Raw genomic sequence first — 20341 nt, 5'->3', positions numbered from 1 at the left:
TAAACTGTTCTCCCACTTACAATTCCTGGGCATTTCTTGTCTGTCTTAGCAGGCTGTACTAGAGGGTTGTGTTTGCTGGTGATCCTCCATGGCCCATATGACTTTTATAAATATCATTTTTATCTCTATACATTGTTTTCTCTCTTGCTTTTTGTTTTGTTTTGTTTTTTGTTTTGTTTTGTTTAGACAGGGTCTTGCTGTGCAGTTCAGGCTGGGCTTGAACTCACTATGTAGCCCAGGCTGGGCTCAGACTTGCAGCAATTCTCTTGCGTCAGCCTCCTGAGTATTGGGATTACAGGTGTGTGCTACCACACCCAGCTGTACCTCTTGTTTTTGTCTTTCTTGAATTCATATCATGTTAGAAAATTGTAGAATTCTAAGTCTTCAGTAACCTCCTTTTCTTCAAATATTTAATGGCACCCCTAGCCTGGTTAAATGCCACTGATGGACAGAGCAATCCGATTTCTTTCTTCTGCATATAATAGGCTAAAAACTCCAGGCTGAGACAATGATGATCAGGATACTAAGTCTCTTCCAGAACATACTTACTGCTTTCTTTCAATTTCATGTAAATGCTTTGAACTTGATGGACATCTTACATCTATTTTCAATTCACTTTAGACTGGTTTTCTTTTAAGAGCCAATGAGCTCCATGGCACTGGCAACAGGAAATTGGTGCCATCCCAGGAGTCAGTGACAACAGTGCCTCTAGTGGCTCTCAATTCCAGAATAATCTATGTCCCAGAGCCACCACAGTCCACCTCTACAACTGAGCAGCAATCCAGCTGTGTGTGACTTAGAAGACAAATCCATCATATGTGAAAAACTCAGCCATCAATAAGCAGCTCTGCAGGCCTTGCAGTTGAGGACCAACCAGAGAACCAGCTCTCCATCAAAATTCAAACAGTCTTTAGCTGTGATCAGCCACTACCATGACCTCTGGAGACTGGTAGTTTTCCAATAAAGCCAATAGCCCCCTCCCTCAGGGTAAGGTCATCAGCAGGAGGCAACCATTGTCTTTTAGCCCAGCAATTTGACAACAGTGTTAGCTTACACTCTATTAGCCAGCCGCTACACCCTGACCCCTGACCCTGACATTGACCTCCCACGGCCCTCTGCTGAGGTAGACTCTGATCTTTTGAGCTGGCCCACCCTGCTGGTTAGCACAAGAGAAGGCCCATCAGGATTGTGCAGGAGTCTATGGTCACCCTTGCTCCCAACAAGATGCTTACGGCTCTAAGTACAGAAACAAGCTGGAGGTGAAGCCATGATGGCAAAGGTGAAAGTTCAGGAGCATATCCATCAGCAGCCTGTCACAAAGGACGATGTAAGAAACATGGAAGCTTTCAGCACAGGGATAGCCATTGTCTCTAGACAGTTCTGCAACTTAATGGAAAAGACATATCAAAATATGGCTTACAAAATACAAAATAATGGACTGAGATGTACATTATACGAGGGTGTTAGATTGCAATGTACTTTACAGTGGGGGAATTAGATTGAAGTGTTATGCCAGGGTAGTTAGGTTGAAATATGGATTATCCTAGGAATGTTAGCTTGAGATGTGCTTTATAACACAGTTGTTAAATTAAGATGTGCTCTGCAGTACAGGCATTAGCCTGAGATGTGCATTATAGCAAAGTTGTTAGGGGAAGACGTGGATTCCACTTGGGAAGGGGGGCGTGGATAAGAGAGAGGAAAAACACCTTGGGTTGAGTATTATTCAGGGTTATGGGACGTCTCCTACATTAGATGGATTTCAGGGTTTTAAGTGTAGGGAGTAGGAAAGAGCATGGAGTCTAATGTTTTTTCCCTTCTTTCTCTCCAGCCAAACAATCTGCCACTTTCCCCACTTTTCCTGTTAGGGCCTTAAAGGCCTCCCCCCATCAATAAAAACATTAGCTCACTAAACAGCCTGATGGCTTTTCCTTCCCTAGCTTAACCCTTCGGGAGCTGGGGTTTCCTTTGGATTTGTAAAGATATTGATTCCAGATAATGTTTGCCTTTCTAACTCTCTCTTCCTTAGACTTGATGGATAGGTTCAGGGCTCCATCTCGGCAGCCAACTCACCGCAGCTACCCAGGGAAAGGGGATGGAGAGCAAGCAAGCGTTCAGTAGTTAACACTGCTTGAATCCTTTCCCTGGGATGGACAGGCAGAAATGTCGTGGCTAGGGAGACGTGTGGAGGCTGCAGTCACTTGAAATCCACCCTGGATTTCACTTTCTGTTTTCTTCATTCTCCTCTTGATTCCTCTACCAGTATTTCTTCAGTTCATCTTAGAGCAGTGTATAATTTCTAATCAATAACAGATGCCATTTTGGAGCTGGCCGCCCTGAGTTGCATCCTTAAAAACTCCTTTTCCAGTTGAGGAATGTGCTTTTCTACAGCACTAGTAACACAGGTGAGTACAGGTGGCTATGTCAGCTTGCTGGTGATTCCGGCCAACATGGGAAGGACTTTAAAAAATTCTCACCCTAGATAGAAATCTCACCCAAGGAAAAAGTAAAAGGGGACTGGGCAGATCATCTCACCATTAACTACTTGTCCTACAAACGTTGGCCAAACATCTCCCTAACAGTGTTTTTGTCCTTTCTTCTCTTCCTTAGCTTGGGAGATACAATTTACAGCCTCCAGAAATCTACCCTTGTGCGATTGGATGGTGTCCAGCTTTGCTGGAATCGGAGAGGTGAGTTCCAGCTCTCTTGTTTCTCAATGAAAGAAATTGTTACACCGGGTGAGTTAACACAGCCAAAAAGACTAACCTGCTAACCTGCCAGACAAGGGCACCAAACAGTTCGAAGGAAATTGCAGTGTTACTAGACACCTTCCCATTATGCCTGAGGGGCCCAGGAAGTGCCAGCGGATGTTTCTGCTCTTGTTGGCCATATTTCTCTAGTTAGAAAGGTGGGTTCGCTGTGGGACCTAAGCCTTTACGTTTTGTGGCTGAGCTTTCTGTGGGAAAAAGCAAGTGGATGTGACAGGAAGATGCCATCCAGGTTAAAAAACAAACAAACAAAAAGCAGCTCTACGGATCCTCTTCTGTCTTCACCAGTGTTACCGCTGTTCCCACTCCTCACCCTTGAGCATTTCCTGCTGTATATTCTCTTCTCTTTCTGGTGTCCATTTCTGCCTCATTTTCTGACATCACATTTTCCTTAAAAATAGGCTATGTGAGCTATTTCTAATCTCCGTCAAGGGATCTGTCTGACCAGACTCCCACGGGATGTGGGAATGAACTTAAAATCAATCCTGGAGAAGAAAGAAAGAAAAAAAGAAAAAGGTTGGCTTGTTCCCAGACTCAGTTTTTAAACAAATCTTCTGCTGGGTTAAAGGAGCACTTTGGGACCCCTCCCTAGGAGAGGAATTACACCGTGGTTCTCTCTAAACGTCACCCCAAACCTCACTCCAAATAGCATCATGGTGCAATCGTGGTAACCTAATGGTTCCAAGCAAATTTGGAGTCCGTACCAAGTTTTTGAGGCAGACCTTTCCCAACCTCAATTTCTCCCTTCATCAAGTGGAAATACCAATAGTACCTGCCCTACAGGCTTTTATGAGTATCAAACTGGCTAATGCATATACTAGGCTTAGTCTGGAGCTAGCCATGGAGTACTTACTCAACAGTCACCATTAACTTTAGCATTTTATCCCCACACCAAAGACGAGCAGGAGAAATGTGTCAATTCACCAGGAGCTCCTGTGGCATTTACTCACCACACACCGCAGTACCCCTCGTGTACAACGAACACGTCTGGTTTTAGAAACCTACCGTACCTTTCAGCCTTGCTCCTTGTCCTTGTTTATAAGGATTTGTCTCTGTACAGGAGGAAGGGTGGCCCTGCCAATGAGGGAAGAGACAGATTACAAGGGCCTCACTGACAGAATATAATCCCCTCTCTTTACTCACTGGGAACTAGCCAGATTGTATTTCAAAGGTAACAGTTCATCTCCACCGTGAGTCCTGGTGTACTGTCCATAAATAGGACCTAATGTGATCCGACAGGCCCGATTTCTCTAGATATATATTAAAACAACATGGCCAGTGCTGTGGCTCAAAGGTCCTGACCTTTAACAAGGACTTATGACGTAAGGCAACCTGCCCAGGAGGACAAGCAGGCAGAGGCCAGAGGGACAAGGTCATCGGCTAATGAAGTGGTCAGCATCGAGTTTCTGTCACTCCTCTGGTTAAGAGGAAACCAAGAGGGAAGTTTTTTTTTTAAATGGGAACATTTAAGAAACAAAGGGAAGGACTGCATGGGAGCCAGTGCTCCAGACACAAATTGATATTGTCTGAGCCCTCGCTGTGGCCTTGTTCAGTGTTACAAGCCGAACACCGGCTGGCTGAAAGGGCATTTGCAAGAAGCTAGCTCAGTATAAATTTTAAGTTAAAAACAAAAATAAACAGGCACTCAACCACTCTCCTCTTTGGTTCAAATCTGCTCCAGACTCCCACCAAGACAGAGGCCAAGAGCACAGGCGTGGAAGTGGGCTTCAGACCGGTTTTCTCTGTGCATGGGCTAACTTCCTCCTGAACCACAGCATCACCATCTAGAAAAATGGAATAATAACAGTATCTGCCTTCAAGAGAGGCTGGTAGGATTAAATGAGAAAATTTATTTGAATGAATTAGCATAGTGCTTGGCACAAAATGATTGTGCAAATGTCACCGATTATTATTGTTATTCCACATACTCTAACAATCTTAGAAAGTGCGAGGGTCTTTAAGATGGATAATAAATTGTGTATGGTAGAGTAAGAACACAGTTTGCATTTATGTGAGGTCTCACAGTGGCCATCTCATTGGTGGGGTAATTTGAACTTTTGACCCATCAATAGACATTCAATCAATGAAGAAACATCGAAAACTACTGTGTTAGGTCCTGCACATGGCATTGTGTTGAACCAGAATCATTTTTAACTTTGTTCTTCACAGCTTGGCTAGGGAGATAGAAACATTGAGACACAGAACATAAGTAATAGAATGTTATAAGAATATGTTATAACTGAAGCAATCAAGTCTTCTTGAAAAGGTCAGAAAGAAGTCAGAGAGATGAAAACTTTCATATCTGTTCTGCCACTACATCCTGCAAATGGTGTGTTGGGACGTGGAAAGCTGATGTTTCTCTCCCCGTGCACTTTCTGCATTTTATGTATGAAAGGACAGAGGCCCATCAAGCTAGCCCATGCCTTTGTTTGCAGAAGTTGACAACAGAGCTGAGACTGTCTCTCTGTCTTCCCACTTCCCCAGGGCACCTTCTCAGCAGCAGTATCAGGAGGAATCCAGACCACTCCTGGCCTTTCCGTTTTGAAAACTTTCCTCTTAGTGAGCACTTTCTACAGACATTGATTAGAACCCAACTCTTGAATATCCCAAAGCACCAAAATGCAGAAGGTTTTATATTCATTTCTTGAGTTATTAAAAGGGCTCTTTTTAACCCTTTTCTGTCTTCCTTCTACAAATGAAGGACTCTGGGGGAGTGGAAGAAGCCCTGAGGAGAGATCAGGGCCAGCACACAGGTCTCAGCAGTGTGGTGTCTCTCTTGGGTTCCACAGCCTCTAATGTCTCAGGTGCCCTAATTAGCAAACTTTGTTCCATGTTCCCTGCCCGTCTCTGCCTTATGAAAATGATATGAGGATGAATTGAGAGCAGTGATCCCAGGAAAAGCGTACCAGTGGAAACAATGATCAAATTGCACTGCCGCTGCCTAGGAAATCAAAGCTTGGAGCATCACCGGGGCAGCCCATTTCCTATTCCCACCATGACCCCAACAAACTTCTTTCCAGGATTCAGTGCTTGGCACCTTGTGGGGCTGGGAGGCTCTAGGAAACCAGCATGACAATTTAAGTGGCATTGACCAAGCCTGTTCTTTTTGTTTTCAAATATGAACCTAGCTTTAAGTGCTTTTTTTTTTCTGATTGTAAAGATCACGTGCAATGTCTTGAAGAGTGTAAACAGTTTATAAAGACACAAAGAAAATTAAAATCACCCAAAATTCTACCTCCCAGAAGGAAATACTGTGAACCTGGACTTCATCCTATCAGATACCTTTCATTTATACCTATAGAAGTGTTTTATTTGATATCAGCAATGTACATGTTATCCAGAGCTTGCACTACCGGTGAATTATAGATTTCCACGTTCTTTCTCAATGACTGTGTTGCATTCCAGTGTTGGATGTACCATCGTTTATTTAACTCCCTAATAGTAGGCAGTTATAGTACAAATAATATTCCCAGTGAACGTCTCGGCAAGAGGTACATCTGTTCAGTTGTCTCCTTCAAATAAATTCCTGTTAGAATTGCTAAAGAAACTGTCCCCTTCAACTAATGAGGTATTAAAAGAATAAAAGGGCAATTACCAGTCAAGTTGAAGTGTCCCAACAAGGCTAGAGACCTAGGACAGTTACAGGGACCCTTATCCATTCACCTATGGAGAGTGATGGGTGGGAGCAGGAGGGGGTTTATATACTCAGATTAACCCCCTTGCATTGATGTACTAGAACTAGATGTTAGTTTTCTTTCACCTCCCCACCCCCTCCACTTATTATCCTACTCTATAAAGCCCTGGCATACCGCATGAGCCTCTTTGCAGCTGGAGAAGGCACACCTCATCCCCTGACCCGCTGCCCATCAGCAGGTGGATTCTGACTTCTCATGAATGAGTTTTCTTCCTGGTTGCTTTCCTCAGTATGGGGCACACAAAGGTTGATGAATTCCTTCGGGTAAATGTAGGCACTGGGGCCAACCAAGCAGCGAGTTGAATTGGGTGATTACATTGCAATGTTTTAATTTGTCTTTGGACAAATTCTCATAAGCTTTCACGAGAAAATCTCCCATTAGACGTAGTCATTTAATTTAAGAACAGTTGGGCGAGGACGATGAGCTAAGATGACAGATGGAGGAATGCAGATATACATCTTAGAGGGACTTGAGGGTACTCTGAGGATTTTGCATCCAGAGGAACACAGTGTCAGCTGCCACTGCTTATGTCCATGGACATGAGAGATTATCAAGAAATCATGAAAATAAAAGGATATGCTCAGGTGACAAATACATTTCATTCATCTTTCCTGTCTGTAAAAATCATAGAAAGGTCAACTAAAGAACTGGATACTTCCATATACCCCAAATCCAGTAAACACAAAATTTGAGCAGCCTTATAGGAAGGCAAAACAAAGCCAAAAAATAATAACAAGACTGCTGCTAGAAGTTTCCTTTGGTCATATTGCCACAAAGATAACTTTTTAAATTCCATGCTTACTCTGGTTTCCTTCAAACAGATGTTCTGGACATCCTAATTTGGCGTTTGTATAATTCAACATCTATTATTGTTTTAGGACCTCAGTTATTATTTTAATTATAATTTAGGGCTGCCTAATATACCCGAAGGTCACTGGGCACCTAAAAGAAATAAATAAAAACAACTTGCCATTTTTAAAAGGAGAGTGTTTATTTGGAAGTCCCAAGAGCCACTCAACTAAGACATCATAAAACCTTCAAATAAACTAAAACGGAAACAAAATAAAATGCCTGTTTTTAATTCCTTAGAAGGCAAGCAGGAGAAAGTTACAGTGAAGTGAACGCTGGCATGAGAACCCTGGGGATGATTCATTGCTGAGCTCGGGAACCACACTGTATATCTTAATGTCCTCACTCCATACTGCAACTTGCATGGCCCTTTTTCTGGGTTTCCAATCCCTATGTCTTGGTGGGGAAGCTTTAGTCAATGAGAAAATAGTGTAATAATGATTGTAGTGTAGAGGAAAGGGACGGCAAGCTACTGCCTTGAAAATGCCTACCTGCTGCCTTACTGTATCCAGCAGGCTTTGGCTGGTTCTCTCCAGAGTGGTGTCAGCAATGCATACATAGGTCTCGTTAGCTCTGATGTTTTAGGATGTACAACTGCTGGACTACCTAGTGATTTTACATTTAGGAGGATAAAGAATTTTCAAAACAGTTTCATAATTTTCCTACATGTGATTTTCTGTAACAGAAAACAATAAAATCATTTTCAAATCATTTACAGCTAGGATTCGCCATATAATCAAAGATGTTATGGTTTGTTAAGCAACAGAATTATCTAGTGGGCAGGAGACTTATGCTGCTCCACGAACTTCTAGTTACACAAGTATGCAAATTTGCCTTATAGAATCCAGGGGACAAATATAGATAGGATTCTCAGAGGAAGGCATCTAGTTCCTCCACTCTCAGAAATGTCATCGTTTAGAGTTTCTCTCTTTGGGACCTGAAGAACTAGACTGGCAAATTAAGGTCACTCCAAATACTAAGAACAAGACTGAGACTTATGTTCCCAGAATGGCAAAGAATGGGCTCCCCAAAAATGCCTTCCTTCCTATGAAATAAATAAGGAGAGAAAGAGAAAGAGATGAGAATGAGGAAAACCAGGAGACAAAGGAAGAAGAGGAGGTGGAAGAGGAAAAGAAAAGGAAAGAAGGAAATTAGGGAAGAAAGGAGTTAGTTCATCCCAGGCTGGAAAACTCAAATGCCTACATGGATTAAACAGAGAATATAAATAAGTGAGATGGGTCTTGTATGAAGCAATCAGAATAGGTAAGACTATGGCAAGCATGTCCAGCTTAAGGGGCAGCTGCTGCTCAACTTAGCTGATGATCCCCAAGCCCAAAATAACCAGGACTTGTAGTATCACAAGAAAAGATTAAAATACTGATATTTTTATGTGAAATATCTCAAACTTTCAACACTGGCAGTTAATTTGATCTGAACACCTGTACTCAGAATAGTGTTTCATTTAGAACAGACCAAATGACAGTCCCCTACATGCCACAGTCAACTCACAGGCCATGAGTGTGAAAACTTTCAGAGAGACTAGTGAGCATCTGGAAACTAAAAGTGTTCACAGGGTGTAAATCATAGAATAGATAGTACACTTTGTTACTTTTCTCTTTGTGGAGAAAAAATACCCAACATTCAAGATTAAGGAAGAAAGGTTATTGAAAATTCACAGTTTGTAGAGATTTCAATTCATAGTTGCCTGGCTCCAAGGCAAGATGTTATGCTAGATGAGCATCACAAAGGAGAAACAGTTCATAGCAGGCTGCAGGCAGCAAAGTAGCAAGCAACAAGCGATAAGCAATGACCCTCTGTCTGTCCCTTATATCCTTTCCAGGCTGCCCACCCTTGGATAGCACTCACACCAGGGTAGGGCAGCTTCGATCCTAGGATTGCCCATAAATCAACCCTAGCATCACATCCTGGATCCCAGCATCACATCCTAGATCCAGCCACCTCTGAAAAGCACTACCTATGACCACATGACCTTTGGGGGGAATGAAGACACAAGCCATAACACTGAGAAGGTCTAATTCTAATCTTTTTTTTTTTTTTCTAATTCTAATCTGCATTGAAAAACACATTCTTTTTCCTCTTGCAGTCTATCTGACCTCTCAAAACCTAAAATAACTTCTAGTATGCTCCAGCCTTTCCTACTTGTTCTCTTTTTAAGAACTTTCTTACCGGTTCTCTTTTTAAGTGTTGGGCTGGTGAGCAAACTCTGAGTATACTGAGCTAGACAAATGCTTATGTTCTCTTTTCCTTTTGAGATGGTGCTAGATAGATACAAAAAAAAGTATTTGTAGAAGGTAGAAAGCTGTTTTGAAAGATTGATTGGATTAAATTATATTGTAGTTTATGGGTTATTTAGGATATGCTTATTGATTATTTAAAGACGTTATCCTTACAGTATTCCTGGTATTTCAGATTAAATATATTGATATCCAGAGAGGATATCAGTCAGTTTTTACTAAGTAATGATGTAATACCAAATAACCATTAAGTCTCAATGGCTTTCAACAAAGATATATTTTTCATTCGCAAGTTAGTTGTATCTCTCTTCCACTTTGTCTTTACAGTATTCTGAGACCTGGATAGGGGAGGAACCCTGCAGTGCCTTCAAAACATTCTCACCCTGGAAGGGAGAAGAGAACACACAATGGTTTTCAAAGCAGAAATAGTGTACTCAGAAATAGTGCTAAGAAATAGAGTACATCACTTCCTCTCTTATTTTATTGGCAGCCAGAGCAAGTCACATGACTATGGCTGATGCTGATGAGCAGCCCAATTGGCTCTCTGTACCCATGGGCTCCTCACCTGTGGATTTAATCAATCACGGATCAAAAATATTCAGGAAAAAAGGCATCTGTACTAAACACATGCAGAAGTATTTCCTCAATAATATAGTGTAGCAACTATTTGTAGACCACTTGCATTGTATTAGGTATTATAAGTAATCTACACATCTACTCTGGTTTTGCTTCAGATTGCATAAATCTTTCCCCTATAAGTAATCTACAAATGATTTAAGGTGTATGGGAGGACTGCCTAGGTTATATGCAAATACTACACTATTTTCTGTAAGAGACTTAATCGAGGGATGACTATATGTAGGAACAGTAAGATCCCCCACAGTGCACTGCCTCAGCGATTTGAAAGAGAAAAATTACTGAGAAGGGGTCCCAATAGCTACTGTTAAAAAATAAAGCTACCCCAAAGCTATTCTGACCTTAGCAGGTACCACTGAGGCCATTTGACTGACACATGGTGTCTGGAGTCAAACTTGCTAGGTTCAGAACCTAGGTCTAATATTCACTGTCTGTAAGATTATGGACATGATACTCAACCTTTCTGTGCCTGTTTCCTCATATAAGCACACCTCATAAAGCTGCTGGGAAGATTCAGGAAATGAAAATAGAGAGATAGACAGGAACAAAGATACTACTTAGAACACTGTTTGGCACATAAATACTGACTCTTGCTACAATGATGATATTTAGAAATGCATTTCATCTACCTTCTCAATAGGAGCAATCTAGCTTCAAAAATCCCACATTAAAATGCAGGTCCTTCTAGAAAGACTAAAACCTTAAATCTTCAACTCAAACTTTAAAAACAAACTCCAGCAGGAACAGATGCAGGAGAAGATTGTGAAGAGAAAGAACACAGAAACTGAGAGAGATGAGCCCCCAAAATAAACTTCTCACAGTTAAAGGTCTTGCCATTGGCTACTTTGCCCCAGACCAGTGATTCCCATCCTGGGTGTGTCTTTTGTTCACACTGCCATAAGAAAGCACCACAAACTCAGTGGCTTAAATAACCAACTTTATTTTCTCACGGTTCTGGAGGCTGGAAGTCCAAGGTGTCCACATTGGTAGGGTTGGTTTCTTTTAAGGCCTCTACATGACTGTCTTCTTCCAGTAATGTCACATGATTTTCATATGTGAGAATTTCCTTTCCTTATAGGGACACCAGTCCTATTGGATTAAGGCCTGCCCATATGACCTCATTTTACTTTAATTTACCTCTTTAATTCCTATCTCCAAAAATAGCCACATTCCGAGGTACAGGGGCTTAGGACTTCAACATATGAGTTTTGGGCAGCCATAACACAACACAAAAATGCTTGGCTTCATAATAAAACCCTGAGGGACCCAGACTTTGCTCACACCAATGGCATCTGAGTCTCTGTGGGTGAGATGCAGGACTAGAAATCTCTTTAATGTCCCTCCACCCCACACTGGCCAAAGTTGATCAGCATCAGAGCAGCCTGACTACCACTTGGAGCACTAAACTTTCTCTCTGTTGGTATCATATTTGCCAAACCATGAGTCCTCATGAACCCTAGCTTCTCCCCAATGGTACAGCTGGGCTGACCAGAAAAGCAACATTTGCTGACAAAGAAGAGAGGGAGATACGGCCAACGCAGAACATTTGTCTTTTCTCTCTCCCTGATTGATCACTTTATACAATAATAAAATTTTTAAAAGGTTGAACCTGAACCGAGGCTGTGACTATGACACAATTAATCAAACTCTTGAAGAGTCATGTTACATTATGTGCTTCAGGCATTGATCCACTTCACTAAAAGTTGGCCTGAAATACAACTGAGACACAGAATATTGGATCCATAAGAAAGGGCCAGGATGCTGTCGATTGCTTTGTGTCTCTGTATGGTATGTGGCCCTGTAGCAGACCAGACCAGAAAGCAGGACAGACACCAACTCGTGAGAGAGGACACCACCTAGCCCCCAAGTTTCCCCAAATTGCTAGGAGTGGAAGTACAGAGAAGAGAGGGCTGATTACGGTGTGTTCCTCAAACCTGTTATCATGAACCTAGATAATGATACACCCCTCATCCACACAGCTCCCCAGCTCTTCACCTGTTCTTGAATTGATTACAGACAATACTAGGATCCCTGGCACCATAAACTCTTTCCCAGAGAGGCACACTTTGGGGTTGTCACTAAATCTGTTTCATGGGATCAAGTACACCCCCTTGTAACTCACAGGTACGCAGCAAGTCAATAACAATATCTGGCATCTCTGTGCAAGGTGTCCAGTTAACCAAGCACTTAAACATGCCCAGGCTGATCCAATTGAGCTGCGCAATAGCCCCATGAGGCTGTGAGCTAGGATTTATGATCCCCATTTTAAAGAAGGGGAAACTCGCTTTCTTGCTTTCGAAGTAATGTGAGATGCCAAGGTGGTGGAATCCAGGGTAAAACTGGAATACCTGGTTTGAGGAATGGATCCTGTGGCTTCCAGCAACTCCCTGCCCCAGGCAACTGGGAGGCCACAAAGGAAATCAGATCTTGTGCTGGCTTTGTGCAAGAGTCACATTAGGGACAGAGCTCTTTTGATGCTTTTCCTGAATCCTCTGCCAGCCTTCTTCCTCTCTGCCAGGCATCCCACCCACGTGTGCCATCCCGTTACCTAGTCAGCCTGCACTTTGACTACATCTCTGGGCCTGGAGGCCTCTGTGCTCCACTTTTTTTTATTTTAAAGAGAAAAAACCAACAACAACTATGCTGGTTTAGCTGGCCCAGCAGGAAGAATCACACTCACACGTCCTCCAAGCCCAGCTGGCCTGTGAGACTTACTTGCATGATCTTTAGCAAGTTACATTGTACTTTTGAGTTTCTGCTTCTGTAAAATGGATCATTTTTACAAGAACCTACTTCTTGAAAGTGTATGGAAGATTATTATGAGTCATGGTACATAAAGCAGTTGGACGGACCATGTTTGACATTTATTAGGTACCCAGAAAGGGCAGTTTTCAAAATCATATCTATTTCAGTATTAATGGCATATTACAGATACAATAGCTAATATTTTTCAAGACCTACTCTGTGATGCTGGGTACTTCCTTGTTCTCGGCACTTCCCATGTACTCTTTCACTCAAGACAGCCATAGGGAGCAAGTACGATTATTACTCCTACTTTATAGATGGAGAAACTGAGGCAGGGAGGTTCATTAGAGACAGCAAGGGGCAGAACCTGGATTGGAATCTAGACAGTCTAACTCCAGAACTGGCACTTTTAGCTCAGGCACAAGGCTCCAGTTGGAGAAGGAAGGATGACAAACATTTAATATTGCTCCCTGCCATTTGCATTTTTAAATAAGAATCTTTCTGAAAGAAAGAAATAGCTGAAGCATAAAATACTTACACTGTCTGGATCTACAACAGTGAAAAATCAAGCATTATGGCAAAGAGCATAAGCAATATGTAAACCCTAAGTGGCCCTAAGATTAGATCACATATATATTTTTTAAAATGGGGGAGAATGACCAAAAAATGTTAGCAGTAATAATTTTTGTAGGGGACCAAAACTATTATTATTCACTAGGCAAAGATAGCAGGATCTTTCATTTTGTACTTCTCTGTATTGCAGTGATCCCCCACCTGGAGCCAAGGTCCACTACCCATGGTTCTAGTTATCTGATGTCAACCATGTTTTGAAAATATTAATATTTGGCTTTATGCTTTTGAGAGATTACATTCATATAATTTTTATTATAGTATGTTGTTATGAATGCTCTACTTTATTATTAGACTATATTATCATTCTTAATCTCTTATTATGCCTAATTTTTTCGGTGGTGGTGGTGGTATTGGAGATTGAATCCAAGACCTTCATGCTGAGCCATATCCCTAGTCCTTTTATTAAGTTTTAATTTTTGAGATTGAGTCTCACTAAATTGCTGAAGTTGCCCACCCTGGGCTCAAACTTGCAATCCGCCTCAACTTCCCGGAGTGCTCATGTGCCGCCATACCCAGCCACTGTGCCTGACTTAAAAGCCAAACTTTATCAGAAGTATGTACGTCTAGGGAAACACAGTGTAAATGCAGTTTATACTACCCAAGTTGTAGGCATCTACTAGGGGTCTCAGAACATACCTATCCCCTCAGATGGAGGGGAAGTACTGTAACTGAATTTTCAAATCTGCCTCCAAGAGGATTTTTTTTTAACTGGGGAAAATACAGCCTCTTTTTTTTTTTTTTTAATTTTAAACAGAGTAGTACATGAGAAACAAACAAAAAATAGAACAGTAGCAGCATACCAGTATCATGAACATAAACAAATCAAAGCAAGAACATTCAAAATGATACATTTAATCTGCACTATAAAACTTTTTTTTTCTTACATACTTTGCACTAAAAAATAATGACTAATGTTTTAAAATGATACTATAAAACAACCCTTTGGTCCACTCCCACATCACAATCCCTGCCCGCATGTTGCTTATCATCTCGATGCAGAGTTAAGCCTGAAAAGATAAAAGAAGCAGAGTGCAGAGCGAGATAGAATATAATTAAGTACCCAGAACACAGAGCTGTCTCTGGAGACTGCAGGAGTCCAGCTCTCTTCCCAAACATGGTATTTTCCCTGAAGGTTTTTTCCCCCTCCACCAGGAATTTTCCACTTTAATTACGTGAGTTAAGTTTGAGGAGCTCACCTTCAGAAGTTAAATGCGCTAACAGCTAATCCCTTCCATAAGAAACATTTCTGGGAATGTCCAAAGATAAATGTTTACAGGCTGTGTGGGAAGAAGAGAACCTGGTGAAATTCAAAGTGGGTTAAGCACTGCGTGACTGGGGCCTGAGAAACAGCTGAGGGACAGCCCTTGCTTCTGGGTTCTGGAATCCTGGCCCTTGTCCTCAGAAAGAGTGGAGCTGCTGGCAGAGCTCAAACGTTAGATGTTTTGCCTTCTTCTCCTGGTTTTGCCTTAAACATGAAGAGGACGGTAATTAAAACCATACTTAAAATATTAAGTCTACTACCTAAAGGAATGAAGTTTATTAAAGTTGCCAAGCATTAAGTACAAAAACTCAAAATAATCTGAGCACGGCCCTCAGCCCATACCCAGAATATTGGTTGAGAAAAGCTTGAGCATAGAGATGTGGCCCCACTAGCTCATGCGTGTGTGCTCTCATCAGTACATTGACATATCAATAAATAGAATGCATTTCTCAATAAAGAGCATTTGACAAGCAGAGAGCACCGAGGGCCCCCTCATTAAGGGACTTTGAAGAAGGGCTCCTATTCAGTAGAATTGTGAAATGATCTCAGAAGGGCTCAGAGAAAACATGCACCAACCCTAGATGTCACTTAAGCCCCCAGACTCAATTTTCTCATCTGTCATCTGGGTCCATGACAGCCACTTTGGAAGTATGTGGGGAAGATGTGAGAAGATTCCCAGCACAGCACCAGGCACAAAGTAAGCAGGTGTTTTGCCAGCACCGCACCCTTCTCCTAAGGATCTCACGGGGTTCCAGTGGTGAGCGATGGGCACCTTTCTCCTCCCTACAAGGCTAGATGGAACCTACAGACAGGTTCAGGTGAATTCTAATCATGGTCAAAGAAAAACATCCTCCTCCCATGCCTAAGGTCATAAGGAATACACAGCATGGCATAGAGGCTAAAAGCTCAGCCTTGGGTCTCTATGCCAGCTTCCAATGTGGCACAACTCATGCCACTATCCTGAGGGCCCTTGGGAAGATTGAATGTGGATGCAATTATCGGTGATCCCCCTGTTCCAAGGGCTCCTGGCACACAGAAAACGCATTTGGTCTAGGATTCCCTCTGCTAGGTGCTTTCTAAGGATTTGGCACTGCAGGCAGTCCACAAATATCTTTAAAAGCAGCATGGACAAGATATGATTTCCTTCTGTACTTGTTTTCAAGTGTCCCTGAAGAATTCCTTAAGGAATTCTTGGAATGCATTCCCTACTGCATTGCAGATGCTCAATTCATGTTTATGAATGAATCACAATAAGTATTATCATTTACTCAGCTACTGTTTTGTACCAGATTGGACTCCAAGAAAACCTTAATTTTACTTTTAGGAGGCACAGAATTGGATATATAAGAAAAAAATCTTTGAAGTCATAGTTTGAACTAGTTTCCACCCTTTTTTTCTAGCTGGGTGGCCTATGGGAATGTGTTTAAATTCTCTGAGCCTCAGATTCCTCATCCATATTATCTGTCTACAACTTTATATAAAAAGCACAAATCATCGTGTCTAGATCCTAGCAAGTGCTGCTTTAAAAAATGAAAAATATCCACTATAACAAGGCAGTGAGGTGGGTGTTATTATGCCCATTTTGTACTTGAGAAATTCCTCAAAACAATTTCTCTGACAGCCTCTTCCGATAACAAGGAATTCTCTTGTTTGTATCACAAATGAATGGAAAATTGATCTGGGACGTTAGAAATAACCAGGATTTGGGGAATAATTAGAGAGGAACAGTCCAGATAGGCTCAAACCCTACAGAGGCTTGTAAGAGGTGGCAGGGGATGGCATGGTAAAAGGTCAAAAGGAATTCTAGCCATATCTCTCTCCTCCCATATAATGTGCTTGGGTGTGAGTCAGAGAATTTATTCTCAACGCTACACTAGAACTGTTATTTATGAAGCATCTAGGTGGAGACAGTATAGGAAAATGATTGAGAAAAATACTCTAAACTAGGTTGGTCTGTGTTTTAATTTCTGCCTATCATTATAAGCTGTGTGACTGAGGAAAATTCTTTCAAATTCTCTGAGCTTCAAATTCCACTTTCATAGAATGAGCATAATAAAGTCTTTATAGGGTTGCTTTGACAATTACACAAGTTAATATGTGCAGAGCCATTGCCATGCCTGCATCTTATAAGCTTTCAATACAAGGTAACTTTTATTGTTGTTGCTGTTTTTATGTGCTTCATATACAGGACGTGATAAAAAAAATGTGGTTAATGTTTAAATAAAAATTTAAAATTGATTACAGTAAAAAAAAATACATTTCCATTAATCCCTCTCAAAGTGCTCCCCTTTGCTTCGAAAACAATTATCGCAGCATTCTCACAACTTTCTGCAGCATTTCTGGAAGTCCTCTTAGTGAGTGTCTTTTTGTAGCTGCCTCAATGTCCTCAATTAATTCAAAATATTTACAGCAACTTCTGTCCAATAAAAACATTCCAGTGTGTCCTCATCCATCTTATTCACTGAGTCTGGCACCATGTGACTTCTGTGTCTTCCCCAGAGTCAAAAATGACCATGAAAGGTAAATCTTTTGAATTGAGTCAGAGTATTGTGGCTGCCACAACAGTGCAACTAAAGACACAAAAGAAGATGTTCAGAATTGCTTCAGAAAATGGCAAGAACCATGGGATATATGTATTTGAATCATGGGGGACTATTCTGAGGGGGGATTCATGACAATGTGTGTTTTACCATAGTTTTTAAAAATTTAAGAATTTACCATGGTTTCTTATTATACCTCATAAATAAACCAAGTTTTGGATAGATTAAGCAATGGGATAAACTACTCAACTACTAATAGCTGCTAAAGACAAGATTCTAAAACCCAGTCCCCGTACCAGTCCAAATTTTCCATTATGCTGGGTAACAAATATGCCCCAAAATGCAGTAATGTCACACCATAGAAGTTTATTCCTCACTCACACAAAATTCACTGCTTTGCATAAGTGTAATATTCCAGAAGATTGCACTCCTCTGTAATAGCACAAGTACTAGGAGTAGTGGTACACACCTGTGATCCCAGAACTCAGTAGGCTAAGGCAGGAGGCTCACCATGAGTTCAAGGCCAACCTTGGCTACATAGTGAGTTCAAACCTAACCTGATCTACATAGTGACACACTATCTCAAAGAACTTCAAAGAATGTGTATCAAGTACCTGAGTAGTAATAGCAAGCCAAGATCAGTACATTTGTACACCAGCAAACAAATGCATCTACCTAGAAGGCATACTGTTGTAGTCGGGGTTTGCAAGAGAAATATTTAATACAGGACACAAAATTTATAGATTTATTTTATAACATTCACCCAAAGAGTCAAATGCAGAAGAGTGCAGGAAATCTGTCCACACATTAGAGACTCAAAGAATCCAGCTGAGGGCCTGGATCCCATGGCAATGTCCCACACAAGTCCAGCTGAAGACCTAGGGCCCACAGCAATGTCCTCCACGAGTACAGCTGGAGGCCTAGAGCCCATAACAATGTCTCATGCAAGTCTGTATCAAGGACCTACACTGGGAAAGCCCAAAGATCAGTGGAAGAAGCTAGAAAGTCTGCACCAGTGAGATGAAGGATCTATGGCAGCAGGCTGAGGGGTCTGTGCTGGAGCCAGGAAGCAACACTTGAGGTAAGGATGGGAGCTCCTCTGAAAAGAACTGCCACCATCCTCAGTGACAGCGAGGACCCCAGTTCTTCCAATGATGAGAACAGCCAAGTTCATACCAGGACAGCCAGTGTGACAATCTTCTCCAGGAGAATCAACAGCACACCATCTTCTCCTCCAGTTCTACTTTTATGCTGTTTGCAACAATCAGGTGGGCCTTCTACACCCAGGGCCACACTGATTCAGTTCAGCTGGGTGTTACAAGGTGCCCATTAGTTAATGCACCACACACACACTTCACTTCTTAGATTTCATTGATCAGCGGAATTACTTAGTCATACTTAATTCAAGAAAGTGACTTACAGTCCTGCCAAATGCATAGAAATTCAGAAAAACAAGTTGTGCTGAAGCTGAACTCACAGCCTTATACTGTTGCATGTAGCATGTAGCATCTCACTAGCTTCAAAGAGGTTTAGAGGTAGGGTTAGGGTTACCCCCAAAGCCAGTCCCTAACATCCTTCCATGGCATTGTTCAGCTTCTCTGTGTTTGATAAGATCCACTGTGTTAGTCAAATTTCCATAACTGTAAGAAGTACCTGAGATAAAACAACTTCAAGGGGCTGGGGATTTAGCTCAGCAGCACAGCGCCTACCTGGCAAGTGCAAGTTCATGAGTTTGATTCCCAGTACCGGAAAAAAACCAAAAAACAAAACAAAAGCAAAACAAAACAAAACAAAAAAACTTCAAATGAAAATAAAGGTTTGTTTTGGAGGTTCTAGCCCATGGTCAGTTGGTTCCCTTGCTTTGGGGTCTGTGGCCAGGCAGCATATTAGGGCAGGACAACATGGAGTAGAAAGTTGCTTGCCTCCTGGTGGCCAACATGCAAATAGAGACGAGGGGCCAAGGTCCCTATACGCCCTTCAAGGACACGCCCCCAGTGACCTAACTTCCTTCCACTAGTCTCCACCTCCCAGTGACGTCACAAGCTGTGAACCAAGCTTTAATACATGGGCCTCTGGAAGACATTCACGATGTAATCTACTGCATCTCCATCAGTCAGCTTTCCATGTAGCAGATCATTTCAGCAGTGCTTACTTACTAAGGGACAAAAGCACCAGAGTTTGGAAAGAACTAATTAATCAGAGACTGTGACATGGATTCCAGCCTGGTCCTTGTCCCTTTGCCGCTCTCCATGGTCAGAGGTTGTACTGCAGTACTCTGGTCATGGAGGAGCCATCCACCCCTCCAGCCAGAAGTCCCCTTTTCCTGCATCCATGGCCAGGGCCCTGGATCTCACCTGTCAATGCCCCATGCTGGCTTGATGTCTCAGTTCCGGAACAGAGCTGCTGCAGCTGCTACCTAGGAAGGCTCTGGCCCCAAAATATTTAGTTAGCAGCCATTCAGTTAAGTGGAATTGACTTTTTATCGGCTTTCCTCTGTACGGCTGCCACCAGCGAAAGCTGTTTCCTCCTTCCCTCTTCTCTGCCTGTCAGTTCGCTCCACATTCCTATCGGCAGCCCTTGGCTCTGATCAATACTAACCGCTGTGTAACAGCTCACGCACGGCTGCTCTGGTTTGCATCGATCAGACCCTTCTTCCAACAGGTAGTCAGCTATTTGAGGCAATGACTTGAGATAAACACCTACTTTTACTTCAGGCTAATTCATTTCAGGCGGATTTCAAGGAGGCTCGGCACCCCCATCTCTTAGACAAGCTGAAGTCCGAGCGTCAAGATCAACTCCTCCTGTGCTTAAGATCCAGAGATCTTTCTTCCTCCCCACCTTTTTTTCCTTTTCCCTTGTATTTTGTAAGTGCCACTTATAAATAAGATAGCAGGACTTGGAGCACTGAAAATGCCACTTCAGAAAATGTGTCAGCCATCCATCTGCTTTCCTTTTAATGAGA

At 42.1% G+C, this 20341-nt stretch overlaps 1 protein-coding gene across 1 annotated transcript; it reads left to right on the top strand.

Moving 5' to 3' along the window:
• Positions 1–1270: 1270 nt before the first annotated feature.
• Positions 1271–19854, top strand: LOC102003877 (chromosome unknown open reading frame, human C16orf47). The gene is given in 5 exon segments (XM_005415398.1): positions 1271–1327; positions 2608–2687; positions 13281–13376; positions 19651–19811; positions 19814–19854. Coding segments are annotated over 5 exon segments (435 nt in total).
• The last annotated feature ends 487 nt before the right edge of the window (positions 19855–20341 follow it).

This window comes from Chinchilla lanigera, unplaced genomic scaffold (assembly GCF_000276665.1).
Source record: "Chinchilla lanigera isolate Chin_1 unplaced genomic scaffold, ChiLan1.0 scaffold00083, whole genome shotgun sequence".
NCBI lineage: Eukaryota > Metazoa > Chordata > Mammalia > Rodentia > Chinchillidae > Chinchilla > Chinchilla lanigera.
Note: the sequence above shows the minus strand (reverse complement) of the source record. Positions and strands in the feature narration are given on the sequence as shown.